Genomic DNA, 21,385 nt, shown 5'->3' on the forward strand with positions numbered 1-21,385 from the left:
GCTTTTGACGTTTATTTGGCTCCAGATTTTTGTATGCGCCGAACTATATATATAGTAACTATAGGTATAACTGGGGGAAAACAAAAACAAACGTGTAAAATCAATGTAAAATCTAACAACAGCAACAACAAATCGCGCGTCGATGTGTGCGAGCGGTAAACGTCAGCAAGCTCAATTAAAATATCAATGCAGCTAAGTCGGTGCAAAGTCCAATTTGGCCAATCAGCGGCCAATCTGAAATGGGCTAAAAATCTGTTACGAGTTGTTTCGTCTCGTTTCAGCTGCAAACAGCTTCAGTGAGGGCCCCAAGTTATGTCAACTTATCGGGTGGATCAGGATCAATCCTGTTCCAATCGATAAAATATCAATATCCAATGCGTATCATTTAAAAAACCTGGCAGCTCTGATTTTTCGTTTTGCAATGCGTATTGGTTCAGTGCAGTGTTCTTCAGCAGGGATACCAGATTTGCAGATTTGTCTGCAAATTGCAGATTTTTGGAGCGGTCTTGCAGATCATTATAAATTTGCAGATATTTGCAGTTTTTATGACTTTTATTGTTTTGTTGCAGATTTTTGTTCGAAGCTCTTTAAACTTTCACAGACTTCCTAAAAAAGTGTGCAGATTTTCGCAGATTATTTTCAAACCAGAAAATTCGAGTAGCCGGAAAACTGCTCGATTTTTCCGGTTTTCGAGCAGTTGCAGACATTTTTTTTAGAAAATATGGCATCTCTGTTCTTCAGTCCAGTCCAGTCCAGTCGGTGCGTGAGGAAGGGTTTGTGCCTGAATTATTCTGCTTTAGGTGTTATGCTGTTCTAATTCAAATTGGCCTTTATAACTTTTGTGATTTTTCGTGAACTATTTTCGTTTGTTATTGCTTTAATTAGTTTTGATTTGAGCAGTCTATTACAGGGATTACAAACTTTTGAAACGCGATGGCCGGGTTTTTATCCTTATCGTCGCGTAATCTTCCACGACACGCAATCCGCATTGGGCTCCGATCACTGGAGGGAAGGAATCTGCAGGTAAAATTCTTATACTTATGATTAATCTCACAAATTAGTCCTAGAAAAGTTGTCGAAATATGCTTTGTGCGAAATAAAATCACCGCACATTATGTAATATAAGCTTGTCAAATTTACTTGTAAAAATGTTGGTTTGATTTCGGTAATAGCGAAAAACTGTGTTTTATGAAGCTAATAACGAATTATTCTTTACATAACTTTTTTTGTCGAATAAATATCTGATCGTTTTCGCTATCAGTCGTAGGCCTGACCTGACGTTTACTTTCCATTTTCTAGGTTAACAAGGTTGCTAGTTCCCGAACCTATCATCAGGTGAACGATGTGCTGCAAAAAATAGTTCATGCGTCGGTCGCTCAGAGCGCACACGCTCAAAAGTGAGAATGTTTTGATGATTTGATTACGCCTTTTGCTTTCTGTGTGTGCCGTTAATTTTAGACATTATGTATATTATGTTTCCCAAATGAAAACTCATGCGATTAGCCGGCATAATTGCTAGCATTGCATCATTGATGGTAGATAAGACTTGATAAGACAGGCAAACCCCCTTGGAACGTATCACAGACAGCTTGCGCTTGAATTGTTTACTCTATTTTTTCTTACTAACTGATTCTGTTTACTTCTAGATCGACTATGACAAGCTGGCAGACGACGAAACGTAATCTATTTCTGTCTAGTCGGTTGTTGAGTTCCGAGATTGTAAAGGTACCTCCCTTTGCTGATTCTGTTTCGGAAGGCGATGTCAAATTCGATAAAAAGGTTGGTGATTCGGTTGCCGCTGACGAAATTGTAATGGAAATAGAAACCGACAAAACTACGGTTGGTGTTCCTTCTCCTGGACATGGTATTATAGAAGAAATTTTTGTGTCGGATGGTGACACCGTAAAAGCTGGCCAACAACTTTTTAAATTGAAAATTACTGGAGAGGCACCAAAAGTCGAAAAACCTGCCGCCGCAGCTGCTGCTCCTTCGGTGACGCCACCAATACCTGCACCACCATCACCAGCGGCAACAGCTAGTGCTAAGCCGCCACCACCGCCACCGCCAGCTGTGAAGATTCCACCACCGGCACCTCCTCGGCCAACTGGACCCATCAGTAAGATGCCTGTTGCGGCCATTCGCCACGCGCAAGCGATTGAAGCCGCCACTGTTAAGGTTCCTCCGGCGGATTATAGCAAGGAAATTACGGGCACAAGGACCGAGCAACGCGTTAAAATGACTCGTATGCGGCTAAAAATTGCGTCTCGTTTAAAAGAAGCGCAGGATACTAATGCTATGCTGACTACGTTTAATGAGATTGATATGAGGTAAGTTTTGTTTCAAACTAATCTTGATATATCCTATCTTTGAGTGCTTAGCGACAAATTGAGTTATGAACTGTTATAGTCGTATACATAGAAATATGTATTACATCGGAACAAAATTAAGCATTTTGATTATTGTACAATTTTTCCAAGATTGGGTTGCAGCAACCCGATATCGCCTCAAGGAATGTTTGCACTTTTATGTTTTATGCTCTCTTCTCAATTCATCACAACTTTGCTTTTACTCAATTTTCTTTTTAATTATTTTTTTTAAATCCGTGAATTGGCAAGATACGCCTTTTTTCTCTCAGATCTTTCGTGTATATGTTTAGAAGTTTATTTAGACGTGCATTTTCAGGTTGATATCGAAGTGATACATTCCGAATTTCTAGGGAAATTTTTTCGTCAATACGGCATCCAAATATTTGGTGGTTTATTTCTTTCTCTGACGATTTAAACCCATCCTATCACTGTAACAGGCTGGTAGCTGGAGCGAGATAGGTGCTGATCAGGGATAACTTGCTTTATAAACCTAGTTGGCCTGATCGGCGACACAAACCAGCTTAGGCTAGTTAGGCTCGGATAAGCCCCATTTTTGAGATACTGCAGTCTGCGTCCTATTAGTGCTTCGGAATTTGCAGAGCAGGTGTTCTGAGGTTTCGCTCTCGACGTAAGTAAAGCGACAAATATCATCTTGTACAAAACCGAGATTTCGAAGAAAATATTTGCTCGGACAATAGGCCGTATGAATAAACGAGTTAGAGCAAACTCTCTCATAACATTTATACGGGAAAAGCAAAGCAAACTGTTTTATTCATACGGCCTAATCTGTTATGAAAGTGGTAAGCGTGCCACTACAATGCCACTTAGTTAATCTGACTTAGCTGCCATAAGAGGCAAATGCATTCCCAGGCAATTTTTTGATGAATACTTAAAAGTTTTAAGGCCTTTAGGTGTCGTTTGCCTGTCAGAGTAAATGCAGATATTGGCGTATCTATATTTCCTTTTTGGACAGATGTTTGTGCATTTCATTATAACGGATATCTCTGCCTGAAAAACTGTTAGCCAGTCTCCCATAGCCATTGATATTCTTGTTCTGGGGTCGTACAGTCCGGCACCTGTTGTGACACCCATTTTTGATCCGTGGATAAAGAGCTTGATTGAGCCACTACGTACGCTAGGTCCCCCATCATCCTATACCGAACGAGAGACCAAATTTTGTATGCTTCGAGAAAGACACCAAATATTTTAAAATAAAAAAAATCGAGAAAAAAATACCCATATCTGAAAAAATTGCAATTGTTTACAAAAATGTACTATTTAACTATTGAAAAACAATCGAGTGGATATCAATTTTGAAAGCTTGTGGAATAGTGACCATATCCCGTAGAAAGTTATTTTTGATATTACAAACTATGTTTACTATCAGCATTTAAAAAATAGTGATTTTTCGGACTACAATACCTTAAAAAATCATATCTTGCGACTTCCAATAGTAACATGGATATTGAAATATATATTTGGATTTTTTCAACAACGTTTGCCGAGAAAAAAAATTTTGACTAAATTTCCCATGGAATGACCCATTTTTTTTATTGGGGTAAATATTCGATTACAGAAAATACTTAAGAGTAATTATCCTATATCATATTGTGTGTTCAATCACAAGTGGTGACTTTTCATCACTATTAGAATTGCATTATATACTTGTATTATGATTTGTTACGACAATTAAGAATATTTAACAGTAGAGATTAAAACCTATAAAAAATATATAAAATCTTAACCTAATATCTAATCTAGCTAAATCTAGCTGATCTATAAAGAGACCTAATCATCGCAATTCGCTATGACGACGCTGCAGTGAAGACACCTACAACATTAGTTTCGAGTTTGCGTGAAGCAGAATAGCCCCTACGATAAAACTGAACCTTGTCGTGGTGTAGGGCTTTTTAACTAATCAGTAAATGAACAGCGGTCACGTTTACTTCTGAATGTGGGTATATATCAAAATACTTTTGTGATTTCAAGTGGGACTCGGGGTAAAAATTTACCAAATGTGATTGTTGCGTTGTTCAGAAAGTGCTTTTATTCCGTTTAAGAATAATGCCAGTATGGGGATCTCTGACAATAGATGAAGTTTTCTGGGATTCATCCCTGTTTATAACAACTGTCACAAATATCTCCGAAAAATGTCGGATTGATTCAGTTGGTCGGAGGCTTAGGGTTAGTAAGGGGATGTAAGCGGGATACCAGATCCGATTGGATGCCGAAGGACCACTCTGTAATGATTACGGGTAATAGCACTTCTTAGGTAGCAGATGGGAAAATTAGGTCAATTCGTGTCGCGTGTTCAAGTTTCGGCTAGGCGGTGCTGCTAGATAGAGTAGGATTTTTGCACTGGCCCCGTGGCTGTCCTGAGCTCTGATGGCTGCCCGCGGGCTCTGTCTATGGGAAGGGGTCGAGTCTTAAAGAGACGTTTAAGCCCAGAGCTTTACAGCACTTTGGTCTCGGCGGGCGAGTCTCTATATTTTGAAGCTTCTGTCGACTACCGCGAACGTCCAGCTTGTGCTGCGCTCAATTTACTTTGTATCGTGGGAATGCATTGTGAATGCTAAGGGGATGAAAGATTAAATTTGCCCTGATAAGTTGATCCGAGTTGCTCCGAAATTTGTCTTATCTATTGGTTCATTTGTGGTTGTTTGTGTTGGGAAACTAAAAGCGTGCGCGCGGTTGAAGACCAGTGTCAGGCGGGGCTGACGAATTCTCCACTTCTTCACTATACCACATATTGCAACTCGAGTGGTACAAAAAGTCCAAAGCACATTTACAAATTCGATCTATTATTTTTCTTCTCATCATCATCATTATCATTGTTCCTCTTCGGTGGAACAAGCAAAATGGACTGTAGGGCTTCTGTCGGAAGAAGCAAACAAGGCGACGGAATAAGGATTCCTGGTGGACACCTTGATTTCACAGGATCACTACTTGCAGAGCACTAGGTTGCTTCTGCAGACTCGCTGGGATGGAAACACTTGCACTAGAGTCAGGACTATTACTGTTCTTCACTTTTGGACTACACTGCTAGTAAAACACTGGTACTGGTTATCGAATATAAACGCGGTATATTTCACTTAAAACTTAAAACTAACGTACAAGGAGCGCTGTCCTAACCTAAAGTGTACAAGTCGCACAAGCGATTTATTAAAATACATAATGTTGTACATAAGTAAATACCCCCACCACTTGCGTTCGATGTTCCACGGGAGTTCCATTAAATGGTGCAAATTCATATTGGAACAAAAACGGCTGCGCAGATAAAGTTCCAACTAGATCGTTGTCGACTAAGCGGGTGCAGTACAAATGTCGCATCGGTAAAGCAGAAGAAAGGCACGTTGGTTAAACAGGACAAATGTCGCTACGGCGGGTGTAGACAAATGTCGATAATGCAAAAGTATGGTTATCGATGTTGCAGAAACAAGATGAATGTCGATAATATTGCGATGATAAAACAGTTCAACTTCCAACTGGAACATACTCCGCCCCGTTGAAATATCTTTTCAATTCATTCCTTGCCAATATTATACCCTTTTAGATTAGCATTTATCATGCAGCAAGCAGCTTTGTTGTCTTCAATCGGCAAGATTGATAATTTGGTAATCGGGCGACGAAAAGTGGTGTTTTCACTGCGAACGTCTGCAGCGCGTACTAAACCGTCGGTGCCTGGATAAGTTTTAGTTACTGTCCCCAATTTCCATTGAAGCGGTGGCAAGTTTTTATTGTGGATCAAGACAATCGTTCCTGGAATGATGTTTGTATTTACCTTCCAATTTTTCTTCCTAGGTTGAAGACTGCTAAGATAGTCCCTGTTCCAGGCCTTCCAGAAATGTTCTCGTAACATCTGTAAATGCTGCCATTTGTCCAATCGATTAACCTTAATGTTCTCTAAGGAGGGCTCCGGAATTGCCGTCAGTGGACGACCGATAAGATAGTCTGCCGGTGTTATTATTTTAATCTGGTCCGGATCCAATGTGGTTGCGAAGAGAGGACGTGAATTCAGGACAGCTTCAATCTCCGTCAAAACAGTTGCAAATTGTTCGAAATTGAGAGATGTGTTTCCCAATACTTTTTTTAAATGAATCTTGGTACTTTTTACTGCTGCCTCCCACAAACCACCAAACTCTGGAGCATCCGGTGGTATGAAATGCCATTCAATAGCCTTTGACAAACAGAAATATTCGATATTATGTGCTTGCTGCTCTCTTTGAAACATCTGGTACAGCTGATTTAATTCATGTGAAGCGCCACGAAAATTAGTACCGTTATCTGAATGCAATTGCTGAACGATACCTCGACGACTGATGAACCTCTGAAGGGCTGCCAAAAACGCATTAGTTGACATGCTTGACACCAACTCCAAATGTATTGCTCGTGTAACCATGCATACGAAGACTGAAATATAAGCCTTCACTGTAGCTCCCTTCCGTACACCTTGTTTGATAAAAAATGGTCCAGCATAATCCACACCGGTTACAGCGAAAGGCGGTGCGGGCGTTACTCTATAGGCAGGAAGGTTACCCATGTACTGCGATGTTTCTGTCGGTCGCACCCTGAAACATTTAATGCAGGCTCTTGTCACTGAGCGGATGGTGGAATTAGCATTAACTACCCAGTAATTTCGCCGAAGAACGTTTAATAAACCTGTTGGACCTAGATGAAGGTGCTCAACATGTAACTGGCGAATAAAGGATCTGGTAATAGGACTATTATTGGGCAAAATGATTTGGTGCATAGAAGCAAATGGAAGTTTAGAGTGTTGAACTCGCCCTCCAACTCTTAGCAATCCGTCCACTAAAATCGGACCGAGAGCGGCTAGTTTCTTACACATCGTACCAGATTTTACTCTCATAATTTCATCGCTATACTCAAGCTTTTGAGCAACCTTGAAGATCACAAGCAAAGCCTTTCTTTGTTCGTCAATTGTTGGTAATTCCTTGAAGACTCGTGCCGCTGGATCTCGTTGCTTGCAGTTATGAATAAATCGCAGCATCAGAGCGACGATGCGTTGCAATTTTCTAAATGAACTATATTTTGAAAACACAGCTAATGGTTGTTCCTTCGTTACAGGTAGGGCGGTGACTAAAGATTTCATCTCTGGAAGTTCACTGTTTGGAAGTTCTACTGGGTCCGACAACTGATCATATGCTGACGCAAGAAAAGATGGCCCATTCCACCATAACGTGTTATTTTCTAGCTCCTTGGGCATTTGACCTCGAGAAAGAATGTCGGCAGGGTTCTGCGATGAGCGTACATACTTCCAAGAAAAATCACGTGTTGTTGATTGTATCTCGGCTACTCTATTACGAACGAATATATCTAGCCTTTCGGTAGGTTTCTTTAACCAGCTCAAAACAATTTGGCTGTCTGACCAAAGAACCACTTGCTGGAAAGAAATATTTATGGTCGGATATACCTTGGCGACGAGGCGACCAAGTAACCGTGCTGCGCTCAACTCTAACCTGGGTATTGTTACTTTTTTCAATGGTGCCACGGTTGATTTACTGCAAAGCAGCTGTAGTTGCGCCGACTCATTGGAGTGAATACTGCGGACGTAAACACATGCTCCGTACGCCTGTTCGGAAGCATCAGCAAATCCATGAAGTTCAAGAACACTGCAGTCGTCTGAAATTACGCGCCTTGGAATGCGAATATCATTAAGTTGAGGAAGAGCGTTCTGGAACTGTTTCCATCTTAACTGGTGCTCTATGTCGACTGGTTCGTCCCAACCGACCTTGCTGCGCCATAAATCTTGCATCAGTATCTTAGCCAATACAATTACGGGAGAAACGAGTCCTAACGGATCAAATAATCTCGCGATTCCAGAAAATATTATCCGTTTGGTCGGCACATCAAAGGATTGATTCGCTTCAGAAGGCTTCGATAAAAACATGAACTGATCAAACTGCGGATCCCACATTATTCCTAAAACCTTAATAACTGTGTTCGTGTTGGTGTCTGCTAAAACCTTTTTTTGTTCCCGTTCGTCAGCAGGAATATATGCCAGTAGTTCGTCCGAATTCGAGCACCATTTATGGATTGGAAAACCACCACTTGCTAATAGTTGCTTGACCTGCCTTTGTCGCTCTAATGCCAATTCTAATGTATCATCGCCTGAAAGGACATCATCAACGTAGAAATCGTTCATTGCAGTAGCAGCTCCCATTGGATAATTATTTATTTCATCGTCTGCTAGCTGCTTCAGGCATCGTGTCGCTAGGAATGGAGCACTTGCTGTTCCATATGTTACTGTCGTCAATTCTAAAACCTTCAAGGGTAATTCTGAACCTTCTCGCCAGAAGATTCTTTGCAAACTGGTTTGGCTAGAATCTACAGAAATTTGGCGATACATTTTGCTAATGTCTGCGGTGAATGCATATTTATGTTTACGGAACCGTAATACTATGGAGAACAAATCAGATTGAACAGTACCACCTACCATTTGGACATCATTTAAAGACAAACTGGAACTTGAAGGCTTAGCAGATGCGTCGAAAACAACCCTGCATTTTGTCGTAGTACTGTCTGGACGAATTACGGCATGGTGAGGCAAATAACAATTTCGCTGAGCTGGAAGATCCTTCCGCTCGTCAACTTGCTTGCAGTGGCCAAGACTTTCGTATTCTTGTATGAATTTTACATATTGCTCCCGAAGCGCTGAGTTACGAGAAAGACGATGTTCTAGCATATAAAATCGCTTTAATGCAAGATCTCGGCAGTTGGACAGATGAACAACATTCTCCTTCAACGGCAGCTGAACGATAAACCGTCCTGAAGAATCACGCTTATGCGTGGCACGAAAATGCTCCTCACATTTCTGCTCCTCTGAAGACAAAACTGGTGCTTCGGCGACATCTTCTATTTCCCAGAAACGTTGCATAGCTTTATGAACGTCTTCAACGGTTATCTTATGAGAATACACGGAGTCAGCTTCGACTAATGGCTCATATACTTCTCCAGTTACAACCCAACCAAGTCGAGTTTCGCGGAGTTCTGGATAATTCGCTCCAAGCTTATGCTGACCTGGTTTCAGCAATGCAAAGAAATGACTGTTACCTATAAGCAAATCGACCGCTTGCGGAGCGTTGAAATAAGGATCGGCTAACTGGAATTCTGGAGGTATACACCAGTTGCGAGTATCAATAAACGAGCTTGGTATTAAACCGGTTACTGACGGTGTTACGATGCATTCTAGGACTGTTCGAAAATCGTTGTTGGTTGACAAAATCTCCACATTGGCCTTTTTGTCGCTTTTGCTTGCCTTGTTATTAACACCAGCAATCAAAACACTGGTGGGAAAAGTTTTCAAACCGATCAAATCAACCATTCGTTTGGAGATAAGGTTGACCTGCGATCCACAATCTAATAAAGCGCGACAAGAATGAGCCTTGCCTCGACGATCGACGATGTTGACCATTGCCGTTAAAAGCATGACTGTCCGCTTAGCATTGGACTTGGCGATTGAACAAGTTGTTGCTACAGCATCGCTAGTATTAATTTCTGCACTGGATGCTAGTACAGGAGAACGATCAAATTGTGGCTTACCGGTAACTGATGGATTTGAATTCTGATATCTCGATGATCTCCACACGCTATCATCATGCAGCTGCGTGTGATGACGCATTCGACATTTTTGGCACTTACGCTCGGAGGGACAATCTTTTATACGATGCCCTTTCTGGAGGCAGTTGAAGCACATGCCTAATTCACGCACCTTCTCAACACGTTGCGATAAATTCATGCCTCTGAAGATGTCACACTGAAAGTTTTTATGAGCACCTTTACAGAAATCACACAACTCGCTAACACTGTCTGTAGCTGCATTCGTGGTTACTCTCGGGGAAAATGCTGATTTCTGTACTAACTTGGAACTACTTGGCAACTTAACTACCTCTTCGCAATTTTCTAGTACGTTGCACTGTTTTTTCAGGAATGTGATTGTGCCATCGTAGCTTGGCAACTCACCCTTCGCAATTGTTCCTTCCCATTGCTTTCGCGTGTTTCGATCCATGCTGGCCGAAATTAAATGAACCACCATTAGCTCGGAGATGCCTGTCAGCTCATGCTTGAAGTACCGGAGATTTTCTATGTGCTTTGTACAGCTATCGAGTAGTTGACGCAGCTCTCGATGTGATTCGGTTGACATCTTTTTCATCGTTAGCAGACCTTTGATGTGATTGTCAATTATCACTCGTGGATTCTCAAAGCGTTCGTTTAGTATCTCCCAAGCGTGTGCGTAATTGTTTTCATTCACCGTTTTGGCATCAAGTATCCCTGCAGCAGCTCCTACAAGCGACTTGTCCAAATGATATAGCTTGATAGCGTCACTATCATTGGACTGAGACATGATGTCGAGAAAGGTAGCCTTGAATTTTGGCCAATTCTCGTAAAGTCCATTAAAGGTTGGGACCGGTGCCTTGAGAGGCTGCTGACGGATGACCACTTGCGGCGGAGCCGGCTCAACATAATTCCTCTTCTCTAGGATTAAGGTTTCCAGTCGAATCATCACGTGATGATATGTTTCCTCAAAAATAGCGTAATCCGTATCATGTTCATCCATTTCTTCATTGGAAAGAACCGCTGTTAATTGGTTGTGGAAAGAACAATACTCCTGATATGCTGACTCTACACACTTCACATACACATTGAGCTGGGCAAGCGGAACTATCGAATCTTCTATCATCGCAGCGATACGCTGAATCTTCGCTTGCGCTTGAGATTGTTGACGAGAAAGAACCGTTATCCTTTTGTCAACAGCACTTGTAGAAGGGCGCTTCGCGCCTTCATCGAAACCATGGAAACTTTCACTTTCACTATCACTTGCATCTTTATCATTGGGCGACTTAGCCCCTTGCGACCCCTGTGGGCTATGCGTTATTGGCATTTTTTTTCACTTCACTAACGTGTTTATTCTTCGGGTTCGTTTTCACTTTTCACTCAAACTAGCAGCGTATCCAATGGCAAGAAGGAATAACCGGCTCGGAGATCCGGTTCGAAGGACCATATGTTCCTCTTCGGTGGAACAAGCAAAATGGACTGTAGGGCTTCTGTCGGAAGAAGCAAACAAGGCGACGGAATAAGGATTCCTGGTGGACACCTTGATTTCACAGGATCACTACTTGCAGAGCACTAGGTTGCTTCTGCAGACTCGCTGGGATGGAAACACTTGCACTAGAGTCAGGACTATTACTGTTCTTCACTTTTGGACTACACTGCTAGTAAAACACTGGTACTGGTTATCGAATATAAACGCGGTATATTTCACTTAAAACTTAAAACTAACGTACAAGGAGCGCTGTCCTAACCTAAAGTGTACAAGTCGCACAAGCGATTTATTAAAATACATAATGTTGTACATAAGTAAATACCCCCACCACTTGCGTTCGATGTTCCACGGGAGTTCCATTAAATGGTGCAAATTCATATTGGAACAAAAACGGCTGCGCAGATAAAGTTCCAACTAGATCGTTGTCGACTAAGCGGGTGCAGTACAAATGTCGCATCGGTAAAGCAGAAGAAAGGCACGTTGGTTAAACAGGACAAATGTCGCTACGGCGGGTGTAGACAAATGTCGATAATGCAAAAGTATGGTTATCGATGTTGCAGAAACAAGATGAATGTCGATAATATTGCGATGATAAAACAGTTCAACTTCCAACTGGAACAATCATCATCATCGTCATCATCATCATTATCATCATCATCGTCATCATCATGATTATATTTAAAATATGACATTCCGGCCTTTGGCAGAGAGATCTTAGAGTCAGTTCGTGGAGTCCGCGCAGGGCCGAAACGCCTCCGCCTGCGGGTATAGGCGTGACGGCTATGCTTGGGGCTCTACCTGTGTTTTAGTGGGCGCCAGTGCCTGTCTCGTCAGGTAGAATTGATGTTTGAGGTCTCCCTGACACTTTGTTGACAACACAAAAGGGCCCAGCGCAGAGTTTTATACGCTATTAAGCGACCAGTTGGATAACCCGAAAAAAAGGAAAAAAAAAGGAAAAGTTTGCGTGAAGCAGAATAGCGATTTGTTAAAGAGTGCAAAAGACAGAAATATGTTGGAAATAATTATCACGCATTCAACTACGGGCAGGTCTGTAAGTGGAAAAGAGGTCGTGCGGTGCCGTCATAGCGAATAGAGGATTGCAACGATTTTTGTCGGAAATTTGAAATAATTTTGTTTGACATAGCTTCTAGGGTTTCAACACCAGTTGTAGTAAGTCTATGTAGTTCTAATATACTAAACCAAGGAGGACGCTTCAAAATCATTTTTAAAATTTTATTTTGAATCCTCTGAAGACTCTTCTTCCTCGCAATACAACAACTTGAGCAAATCGGAACGGCATATAACATTGCCGGTCTAAAAATTTGTTTGTAAATCAATAGTTTATTTTTCAGACAAAGTCTAGAATTTCTGTTAATGAGAGGATATAAACATCTCATATATTTATACCAATTTGCTTGTATACTTTCAATGGGGGTTTTAAAAGTAAGTTTTTTATCATAAATTAATCCCAAATATTTAACTTGGTCAGACCAACTCAAAGCAATTCCATTCATCTTGATGCAATGGCGCATCTTGAATGACCCATATTTATCTTTTGTGCTTAACGTAAGAACTATAAGCGTTGCGTCTTGTTTTTCGATAATCTTGTTTGTTTCTTTTTTATTAGTAGATTAAAAATTAATTCTAACATTTGGGAAAACTATGAATATAAGGCCACTACAAATATTTAAAAAAGTTTTTGTCCCTCCGGTGTTGGGCCACTGAAGGGGGGGGGGGCGAAAAAAAAACAAAGTGAATTTTTTTAATCGAGCAAAAAAAATATGGACTTTAGGCATTTTTATTTTAAGTTTAAACGTGAAAACCAAATCTATTCTTACTTTTAATATATAGGTTGTTAATTTCCATGCAAAAATCCACGAAAAAAAGACAAAAACGATAGAAAATTTTTTTTGGTCGGTTTTCGGAAATTCCACTGTTTGAATTTCCATTTCTATTTCACGCTAGAAGCGTTAACTGAACTCGTACACTCATTTTTCAAGTTTTTCAGGCTGTAGAGCCCACAGACAATTGATTTTATAAAAAGAAATTTGACTCATATCCTACAAATTATTTTTTTGCCCCCCGATTTTTCAAGCCAATTTCCAAGGGAGGGGGGTGACAAAAACTTTTAATATGATTTGCAATGGCCTAAATAATATTTCAAATGATGGATACTGTTAGTTTTTGACTTGCTCTTTCTGAATATCTTGGATAAACTAGAAATATTAGATCTAAATGTCTTTTTAAGAGCTGTTATGGTGAATTGAATTTTAACAAAAAATTTTTATCTCACATTTTGTCTACCCTTTGTATTACCAGTGGAAGCATATCTTTCTCATGTCACATTTTGTCATTTTTGATATTTTGCACTCTAAAGGCCCACACACAATGCATCCGATTTTAATACGTTCAGAAAATTTGAAAGAAACCCCATGGAAAAGCTGTTAAATTTTCGGAACGTAATTAAAACGGGTGCGTTGCGTTTGGGCCTTAGTGCTCGAATACACGTGTTTTTGAAATATTAATTCCAAATATAGGGTTTATAGTAGAAAAATTGACGACAATGTGTCCCACTGGAAATATGAAACCATATTTGTTTCACTGCATGTATCATTCCTTGTGATGTTTTATCAAACTAAATACTAAATTTATATAACTTTTTCTATCTTTTCTCAAAGAGGAATAATAACGGCAAAGTAAAATTAGTTCTTCAACTCGGAGTGCAATATTTGTTTTTGTTTTGTTTTGTTTATCACATGAGACATGTGATAAAATGCATAATAAAAGCATAACTTTCAGCGGCATTGTATTTCGTAAATACCTATTTGCTATTTTGCTGTTTTTATTGTTCGTATCAGAGCAAACATTGCATTTCATATGAAGAAATGTTTAGTTCACTTCTCGTTTCCGTTTTTGTGGAATATTTTTGCTACGCGTCCCAAGAAACTCATGAATTCAAGAATGCACTTTTTTAGTTTGTCAGCTAACAAATTTGCAAAGATGGCGTCTTGTAGTATCATCCGCTTGAATTTATTTTTTTCTTTGCTTCTTCAAGCGTCGGCTGGTTGTCTGTTTTGTTTTGACATAAACAGAAAAAATGTAAAAATGTAAAAAATGTTTTGTTAGCAGCAAAGTATTATGCAGCTTCAAACTGTAATTTTAATTTTAATTAACTCTTTAACAATTTATATATTTTTTTTGTTCAACTTACATTCAGTATTTCAGTAAACTTTTTTTCCTCTTTCGCTCGAATCTACTTTACTGTAAGTCTTTCTCGTCTATACTTTCAAACTATAAGTTTCCAACTTCTTCCTTCCTTTATCTGTATCTCAAGAAATTTAAACTAGTTCAATTACATATCATAATTAATATTTTAAGCCCACCTACAACTTTCGCCAGCACAATTCCACGTTTTAGCTTTAGTTTTATCAAAATACTCAGCTGTCAAACCGTCAACCGTCATCTGGCCTAGAGCCAAGCCTTTACAGTGGTCCAGTTCCAATTTTACTGTGAACATTTATCTTTCTCCAGTGCTTTGGTATAGTTAGTAGTAAGCTGAAAATGGATTCCGCCAAGAAGTAAGATTGTAGAGGCTTTAGTAGATATAATTAATGATACTCGTTGATTATAGTAAATGGATAATTGAACGACAAATTAGCATGTTGGACTGCTAATGAATCTTACATGTCTTTTAACGCTAATCCATTCGTCTACCGTTCTGCAACAGTTTCAGTAGTTGAGTTTATATGCTGACTGATGGTGGTAGAGTTGAAATTGGATGCTGAAGTTGAAAATGAGCCGCATTGCAAGAAGATTATGTCCAATGATAATAAATAGACAGGTTAGGAGGAAAGACGTGTTTGGTTAAATTAGTAAGAAAACTGATACAACAAACTATGTGCTCATGGCAACTACACCACGTGGTTGAAAAATTTCAATGCAATCTAAACAACAAAACGAACATTGTGACGTAATTCCCAAGCGCTTCGATTGCTTTTACTGTATGATACAGGTGTGGTACCAATGCGCTTGTACGATCTGTCTAACCTGTGTTTTTATTATCATTGGGTTATGTCGTCAAATAACTTATTGTGGGCACTACTTCGTACTGTGCGTTACACTACTTTATTTTGGATACCTTCATTTGATTTTGCTCGGAGACGAGACTGGCTTCTGGGTCTTCTTTTCAGCAAACTTTCGATACTTATATCCAAGCTTATATCACTGACGAACTGACATGTCACATAGAAGATTATCCTTTAAAATCCATCGTCCTACACATTTTGCTTGCACACTAGCACCCTATGCATGTTGCGGAGTAGTTTGCATTTGCAGCGTTATATACTGCAGAGTTTTTACATTTGTATGGTTTTATACTGAAAACTCGAAGCAACACTCGAGCGCCGCGGCGTGGCCATATTGCGAAACTCGCTTTTTTGAAAAATGAATGGTTTTTAAATAAATGATGGAATTAACGCGAGTGTCTCGTCTGTTTGTCTGTGCTTATATTATTAAAAAAAGCAAGTCACAATATCGTTTTGTATTTAGCAGATAGAAATACACAACTAGAGCAAAGAGTACCGTGAAAGCACCAGTCGCCGCGTACTTAGTGCGTTGGCTGGTACATAAATGCATGTATAAAAATATTTCTTTTATATATTATTATGCAATAGGGTAGATGATCCATTAGTTGCGCCACTAAGCACAATATACCTTCATTTTGCTTGTTTATTGAGGTATATGCTTCAATTAATGCTTGTGGGATATAAATTTGTCAAATACAAGGTATTTGTCACAAGGCAAGACAATTGCTTTCGTTGTACGAGAAGCTTTATAAAGAAAAAATGAATTTTCCTATTCAATTATATTGTACCAACAGTTGCGCTAATGTTTCCTTAATTAAGTTTGATGTTCCTTTAATTGTGTTATTCCATATACATTGCTAGGTTGCTAAGTGAAAAAACATCGTAGCAAAACTATAGATGAGCGCCAATAGTTGTGCTCTCCAACTGCGCGTTAGATTTTGGAAAATTGGCATTTTAGCAAATAATGCTTTAATTTTAAATGATGTAGTCTAACTACCAATACTTCTAAAAACCTGTTTTATATAATGAATGTAATTGTTTTATCTAAAATGCTACGGTGACGAAAATATGCATTAATAATGAATAGTAGCGCAACTATTGGTACTACCACAACTACTGGATCAACTACCCTATACATTTTCGGTTAGTGTTTTTATTACGCTTTCAGACAAAAATATTAAAAACATCGTTTTGTTGCCACTAACCAGCCAAACACGACTTCGAGTGCATCATGTACATGTACCAATCCCCGCGCACATAATTTTGCTCCGTTTCCATTGCAGTGCACCAACGGTTCAATCACCGCGGACTTTTCGTACTCATTAATTTCAATAAACATTTATATTATATTCAACTGCTAATATGTTGTTATAAATTTACTATCATAATCGATTCAATAGTTCTTTTCTATTATTTGTCTTTTAAAGCAAAATAATATAAAATATATGAAAAATACTTCTATGTACATTCAAATGCAAAACAATCCCTCCCTTTAGAAAAACTGTTGTACAATAGAACATTAGGACATTCTCCATAAACTTTTCCTGGTTCTATAAGTAGATGCTGTCTTCCAAAGACTCATGCGCGGTGATAGGATAAGGTAATATTTTAACTGTACCAAAGGCCGCACACTCGAAAATACCAGCAAAAATGCAACAACGATCAAAATGTGCAGCATTTCATATGAAGAAATGTTTAGTTCACTTCTCGTTTCCGTTTTTGTGGAATATTTTTGCTACGCGTCCCAAGAAACTCATGAATTCAAGAATGCACTTTTTTAGTTTGTCAGCTAACAAATTTGCAAAGATGGCGTCTTGTAGTATCATCCGCTTGAATTTATTTTTTTCTTTGCTTCTTCAAGCGTCGGCTGGTTGTCTGTTTTGTTTTGACATAAACAGAAAAAATGTAACAACGGAACTGTATGCATAAAATTATATGTTTTTATCTTAATTTTATGTAATTAATGAAAATATTGCCGGGTGCGCGGCCACTGGAACTGCGCGGCGATTGGTGCTTTGCTTTCAAGGTACATCATTTTTTATTTGGGCCCAGTATCGAAGGGCCCATGAGTATGGGCGTACTGACAAACTACATGTGAAAGTGTATTGGCGAAATAGCGCCGGTCGTCATGGGCGCTCGCCTTCGCATAGTTCTACCACAGACAAACAGACATAACTCTTGGAAGAAAAATCAACAAAAATTATCGTACCTCACATTTAGCCTGAACACTAGCACCATCTATGATCGACATTCCCAAATACCAAATATCAACAGGAGTATCCCTCGAAGTAGCAAGCATTTTTTATGGGGAATTCCCCTTCTTTCGTCAAAAAGCGCCACTTTGACCAAAACGGAGACATTCCCAACTAAGCCCAAATTTGAAATGCCGGTTTAATCGGTACGAAGAATAGAAAACGAGTGTTATGTCTGTTCGTCTGTGGTTCTACTTTCAATCCATCACTTTCTCTCCCTGCCACTTGTGCATCAGTTTTCGTTTCAAAGATTTTAATAATGAGACAAAAGCAAAGCCTTTTTCCCTCTTTTGGATCCCTTCTTTTTAGAGGCCACCACTCCTACCATAATCCCTATATCTGTCAGCTTTTCATTCCACCTTTCACTATTCCAGACCACTTCTTTACCCAAAGCAACCAACTATCACAGACAAACAGACATAACTCTTGGAAGAAAAATCAACAAAAATTATCGTACCCCACATTTAGCCTGAACACTATCACCATCTATGATCGACATTCCCAAATATCAAATAGCAACAGGAGTATCCCTCGATCTAGCAAGTATTTTTTATGGGGAACTCCCCTTCTTTCGTCAAAAAAGCGCCACTTCGACCAGAACGGAGACATTCCCAACTAATCCCAAATTTGAAATGACGGTTTAATCGGTAGGAGGAATGGAAAACGAGTGTTATATCTGTTTTCTGGGCAACTACTCTACTAGCACGAACAATGTTCTATTATCTTTTATCAAATGCTCAACGAAACATTTCAATTGTGGCTAGAGAGGAATAACTCAATGTTAAAAGTTATTATTTGTTATGTTTTTTCAGTTTCATAATGGATTTTCGCAAACAACACCTAGAAGCTTTTCAGAAAAAGTATGGAATGAAAATCGGATTCATGTCAGCGTTTTGCAAGGCGGCTGCCTATGCTCTTCAGGATCAACCTGTAGTGAATGCTGTCATTGAAGAAAATGTATGATTTGTATTCTTGCTGCCTTAGTGGCTTGTTTTGAATGTTTTTAATTCTATAGGAAATCGTGTACCGTGATTACGTGGATATTTCAGTCGCGGTTGCTTCGCCTAAGGGTCTAGTCGTGCCAGTGTTAAGAAACGTTGAGGGAATGAATTTTGCAGATATTGAACTATCCATTGCTGGCCTGGCTGATAAAGCAAAGAAAGGTACACTTGCTGTAGAGGACATGGACGGTGGAACATTCACTATTTCAAATGGTGGGGTATTCGGTTCCCTGCTTGGAACGCCTATTATCAATCCACCACAAAGCGCTATTTTAGGAATGCATGGAATATTTGAGCGTCCAATTGCAGTGAAAGGACAGGTAAGTCTATAGAACTTACTTCAACAGGATTTTCAATTTACTTTTTATTATATTTCAAAGGTTGTTATTCGACCAATGATGTATGTTGCTCTAACGTACGATCATCGACTGATCGATGGCCGCGAGGCTGTAACATTCTTGCGTAAAGTGAAAGCAGCCGTAGAAGATCCTCGCATTATATTGGCTGGCTTATAAAAAGAACATTTTACGTACTATTGAAATATGCAGGTTCTACCAGTTAAAGTAAATGTTTTGCAACCCGGCGGAATATGTTCATAGTCTTTACAACATCATTAGTATTCGAGTAAAACAAACAACTTGCATAAAACTTAAACGAGAATCTTAAACTAATCAAGATACGGACGCAGTTTTAATATCTCACATGTATTATCGCTTTACCAATGATGTTTCAATAAACACATACAAATATTGGTGCTTAATTGAGGACTATTCGATGTTACGTAATTCATAAAACGTTTTCGTTGAGGTAATACCATCTATAGTCATTGCAAGCGAATGATTAAGCATGAATAAAAACATGGTTTTACTCCGTGAAATAATTAGGCATTTTTGCGAAACTTTGAAAAAATCAACGAAAATAAATATGGTAACGAATATCTGCAAAATAACTGAAAGAAGTCTCTATATCCCAAATTTGAATGTTGTGTCACTATATCGCTTACCGAAACTTCATAAGGATCCAGGTGAATTTTGTTTCGTCAAATATTGGTACATCAACGGAAAAAATCACTGCGTGGTTGATAAACGAAATCGAGAAATACCATGTGACTCCATGAGTTAGCACAATGTCACTATTCGAGTGTGTCGCCCATATCTAATCATTGCTTCCTATATTTCGCTCATTTGGGTATCTCCCTAAATGATGTAATATTCTTCAATCCGAGATTTACCATCTGGGAACTTTTTGAGTTGTCACCAAATCTTAAATTACGGAAGTTTTGGGGTACCTTTTTCGATATAAGCTGTTAAGGGTATGAAATGGGGAAGGCAAATGAGCGTCCAATATAGCTCTAGCCATCCCAAGCCCCTACCTAGCGCCTCCACGTGGCCATACCTGGTAATGCTCTATTGAGTAGCCAAGCTAGGAGGTGCGTTGCTGGGTGGTTCCCGGCTGCCTGGTCTCAAAACCGCGGTTTTGGGCAGACGGCGGAGCCACACGGTCTAGCTAATAGGTAAGCCTAATAAGTTATTTTAATTATTTTTTTCGTTTTAGCTTATGAAGCATCTCCTGCTATATAGTAAAAACTGGCCAAAACGAGTTTTAATACTGCACATGGATACTAGAATGAAAAATTAAATTAACTTTTAAAAATTAAAATTAAATAAGAAGCATTTATGGAACCCAAAGGACGCTACTCTATTCCATACGAAGGACTGCTGGTGAGATTGTTCTATTTTTATCATTTATACCACATTTCATCTTAATATCATATCATATATTAACAGTATTATTATTGATATCATAAATGTGGAAGGCTGGATGACGGAGTGGATTGCCAACCTGAATCCTTAAGGTCTGAAGCAAATATGGCACTTCTCAATTCAAAACAAACAAATCATCACGTGGGTTAAAGTTGGTATAGCGAAATTGATTATTACATGGAAGGATCCTAATGCTGGAAGGCGACTCTTATAACCCCGGAATGCGCACAAGTGCCTCTGCTTGTGGGTCCGCCCAATCCCTTTTGGCCCTTCTGTAACAGCATTAGTGTGAAATTCATTTGATAATCAAATTTGGATCTACTGTAATTCTACCCACATACATTGGCAATGAAATGATGGTGGCTTTCCCCTACTACTACTACTACTACTACTACTACTACTACTACTACTACTACTACTACTACTACTACTACTACTACTACCTTTTTCGATATAAGCTGTTAAGTCGTTTAGAGGAACACCGTGGTGTAACTCTCATTTCACAAACTAAAGAAACAATTCAGGAGAGTTTGGAATACATAGATGTCATAGGGATGGCGTGGAGGCTTTTAAGCAGACCCGGAGAACCTGTCCCTATGCAAAGGCTCTACGATCTTTTGCGCACGAGCTGGCAGAAGTTCTGCTGCAACGTTTCTTCGTGAGACAAATCAAGCCGACCACGGTCAAAATCGAAAGATTATCAGGTTAATAACATTAGAAATTTGAACGGTGAATACTGTACGAATGAAACTGAAATACTGAAATGTTTTCGTGTCATCTTCCAGACTGTGCGGAATCCGAAGCACGAAACGATCCAGAAATTGTTCTAGATAACTTACTTTATAACGCTCACGGTT

The 21,385-nt window shown here is 39.3% G+C and overlaps 1 protein-coding gene across 3 annotated transcripts; it reads left to right on the top strand.

Annotated features, from left to right (window-relative positions):
* Positions 1–755: 755 nt before the first annotated feature.
* On the top strand, positions 756–19,724 carry LOC128742932 (dihydrolipoyllysine-residue succinyltransferase component of 2-oxoglutarate dehydrogenase complex, mitochondrial). Of its 3 annotated transcripts, none has more exons than XM_053839623.1 (7): positions 756–773; positions 911–1,023; positions 1,300–1,397; positions 1,647–2,327; positions 18,577–18,721; positions 18,780–19,085; positions 19,146–19,724. In XM_053839623.1, exons 2-7 carry the CDS (start codon positions 934–936, stop codon positions 19,278–19,280), a joined length of 1,455 nt encoding a protein of 484 aa, XP_053695598.1. In that variant the 5' UTR covers positions 756–773; positions 911–933; the 3' UTR covers positions 19,281–19,724. The 3 variants fall into 3 exon arrangements, with proteins under 3 accessions (XP_053695598.1, XP_053695518.1, XP_053695442.1); XM_053839543.1 differs by having other exon boundaries at positions 765–800; XM_053839467.1 differs by lacking the exon at positions 756–773 and having other exon boundaries at positions 780–1,023; positions 19,146–19,723.
* Positions 19,725–21,385: the final 1,661 nt, after the last annotated feature.

The sequence above is a fragment of the Sabethes cyaneus genome, chromosome 1 (genome assembly GCF_943734655.1).
Source record: "Sabethes cyaneus chromosome 1, idSabCyanKW18_F2, whole genome shotgun sequence".
Classification (NCBI taxonomy): domain Eukaryota; kingdom Metazoa; phylum Arthropoda; class Insecta; order Diptera; family Culicidae; genus Sabethes; species Sabethes cyaneus.